General features: G+C 62.7%; 1 protein-coding gene across 1 annotated transcript; it reads left to right on the top strand.

Annotated features, from left to right (window-relative positions):
* Positions 1 to 324: 324 nt before the first annotated feature.
* LPMP_130200 (hypothetical protein) lies at positions 325 to 2655 on the top strand (the record flags this gene model as incomplete). Its single annotated transcript, XM_010698801.1, has 1 exon — positions 325 to 2655. The coding sequence occupies one exon, from the start codon at positions 325 to 327 to the stop codon at positions 2653 to 2655; it is 2331 nt and encodes a 776-aa protein (XP_010697103.1).
* Positions 2656 to 2966: the final 311 nt, after the last annotated feature.

Here is a 2966-nt window from a genome sequence, read left to right as displayed (position 1 = left end):
TTTCCTGTTTTCTCTTGCGTGCGTGTGCATTTTGTGAGACCGGCCACCGGCAGAGGTGCATACAGAGCACTCCGGCACTCCCGTCCTTTCCTGCCCACCAAGGCAGGCACACCCGCGTACGCAGCAGCCGCAACTGCAACTGCAGGATCGTCTCTGATTGCCTTGTGTTTTGTTGTGTGCCCCTCGTGGCCACGCTATTATCATCGACTTTGCTGTTTTCTCTCCCCCTCTTCTCTGCTTCCGCAGTAGGCTACGGCCTCTTCTTTCCCCCTCGTTCTTCTCCCCCTCGATCCCCCCTTTGCGTGCGCCTCTCTCGCATTCGCAATGAAGAAGCTCTTCGGGTCGCGCAACAGCGCCAATACGTCAAGCCCGACGCCGAGGACCACGGCAGCAGCGGTAGACTCCAACAAGCGCGATGAGCTCTATGAGGCGGCCGTGGGCGACGGCAAGGGCGGCGTGCTGAATAAAGATGGCGACATGTCCGGCTCAACGATGACCGATGCAGCCTCCATCTATACCGGCGGCCGCCAAGGCCTCGACCCTGCCAAGCGGCACGGCTCCTGCTATATAGGCGGAACCAATGGCCGCTGCGGCACGTGCGGGCTGTCGAAGATTGCATGCAACTGCCAGACCTGCCACTGCTGTGGCCGCTTCCTCATGTCGCCGTCGAGCCGCCGTCACTGCCGGCAATGCTGGCGTGCCACGTGCGCCGACTGCAGCACGAGCGTGCGTACGAACGACTTCATGGGCGGCCGGGTGACGCTCACCTGCAACTTCTGCGCCGTGCCCAAGGCACTGTGCTTCGTTACGCAGATGCGGTACAGCTCGTACGATGCGGTAGGCGCGGTGGACCTGACAATGGGGAATGGGGCTGTCAGGAACGACGACGTGGGCGCAAAACCCCCGCAGGCGAACATGCGAGCCGCGATGGAGCCGTGCACCTTCCGCTGGGGCGTGTACGCGCTCGGGTGCGCGATCGAGTCCCCGCGGCGCTGCATCAACCCATCCTGCCCCGCCCCACTCTCCTACGCCGAGGTGTGCGTCAGGTGCAAGATGCCGACCGTCGTCATGACGTTTCATGATCAGCGCCACATTGTGATGCAGAACACGTCGGTGGAAGGAAAGCGCCCCGATGCCAACGACTCGTCGGTCAGGATGGTGGAGGCGGTGGAGGATGCGGTGCGCTCCGCGTACGACAACATGGCGACCTCCCGCACCTCTGCCGATGAGGAGGAAATCTTTGCTTCTGCGCTGCCGTCGGGGATGGAGACGCAGCTGTTTTCCTCCGCTCTCAGCGGCCCTGCCGTGCGTAAGGTGCTGCTCTCCCTGGTGGCGTGCTACATTGCCGGGGAGTCGTCGGGGACGCCGTGCGTCTCGCTGGCCTTGACTGATCTCCCCCTCTACGGGAGACTGCTGCGACCGACCAACGTAACGGAGCTTTTCACTGTCTTTGATGGACCGGGCCGCACGCGCTTCATCTCCTTCAGCTCCGGCACCACCCGGCGGCCTGCCTTGCATCAGGTGCTGGGCACGCGCATGGTGCCTCGGGAGCTGTGGAGCAACGCTACGATGAAGAAGGAGAATGTGGTGGGCAAGGTTGTGGGGGGCAAGGAGGCGGCGCGCAAGGGAGGGCTGAACACCAATGTGGCGACGTGGACCATGCGGGCGGGCCTCCTTGCCTACATGGCCGAGGACAACATAATGGATCGCGTGCAGAGCCTCGCGCTGCGCATAGTGAAAAGCAGTAGTGAAGTGGTGATTTGCGGCCACGGTGTCGGGGGTGCCGCCGCCGCCTGGCTGACGACGTGCCTGCTGCTGGAGAACACGCCCGAGACGCGTGATCGGCTGATGTGCGTGACGTTCGGCGCGCCGCTCATCGCTAGCCAATCCCTGTCGGAAGTCCTCGTCAAAAACGACCTCGCCAAGAACTTCCACCACTTTGTGTACGGCAGCGACATGGTGCCGCGGCTCTGCTACGTGGATTCGTTGCTGCTTTCTGGCAACACGGCCGGCTGCACCTTGTCTGTGGGGCTGGAGGAGGAAGCCGCCTCGGGGAGGAGGGTGCAGGAGTGCACCGCTGCGTGGGTCGCTTTGCATGAGGAGCCTCATAACCCCGCGGATATAGCCCAGGCGATGGCGGAGATCGGAGATGACAACTTATCCCTCACCAACTTTTCGTCGAGCGCGCAGCAGGCCCCCATAGAGGGGCCAATTGATGCCGCGCCCCCTGACAAGAAGGAGTTGTCGAAGCAGCCGACGCAACCGGCGGACACGGCCGCCCGCACCGCCGCGACTGCGATGGGTGACCTCTTCCTGCAAAGCCGCGAGCCGTTCGGCAACACCTCCGTTCGCACCGTGCACAAAGGAGACGAGGACGCGCAAGGCGCCGTGGTGGCCGGCCACTTCAACGTGCGCGACGCGGACTTTAAGTACTTCTCGTCGCAGCAGCACCGCGACAGGCAGGTGATGGATCCGTTCGGCTTCTACCATTTCTTGTGGCACCCACGCAAGAAGTACATGTGCACGGACGACCCGAAGACCATCATTGCTATGCTGTCGGACCGGACGGAGCTGCGCATTCAGCTGAGCGATCACTTGCTGAGCTCGTACAACAAGGGCATGCTGGAGTACATGTACTCTGCGTGCCCGGAATAGAGGCGCCCGCCTGCGTGCGCTGGGGGCTCGTGACCGCCGCTGCTCTCTTCGCTGTGTCGTTGCTGTTGCTGGCACTGCTGCTGCTGCTGCCGAGCCCGGTCTGGATTTCCTTCTATTTTCCTCTACCCACAGCGCGTGCGTTACAGTCTCCGTCCACCCCCGCCTCCGCGTTCCAAGCCCCCTCCTCATTTTCTTCTTCTTTCTTGCTTCTGAGGACACACCGAGGTGCTCGCACACGTACTTCTGGGCACGCGCGCGCACGGAGTTCACTGATCTGCCAATGCTTGTTGTCTTGCTCCTGTTGTCCCTCC

The sequence above is a fragment of the Leishmania panamensis genome, assembly GCF_000755165.1.
Source record: "Leishmania panamensis strain MHOM/PA/94/PSC-1 chromosome 13 sequence".
NCBI lineage: Eukaryota > Euglenozoa > Kinetoplastea > Trypanosomatida > Trypanosomatidae > Leishmania > Leishmania panamensis.
Note: the sequence above shows the minus strand (reverse complement) of the source record. Positions and strands in the feature narration are given on the sequence as shown.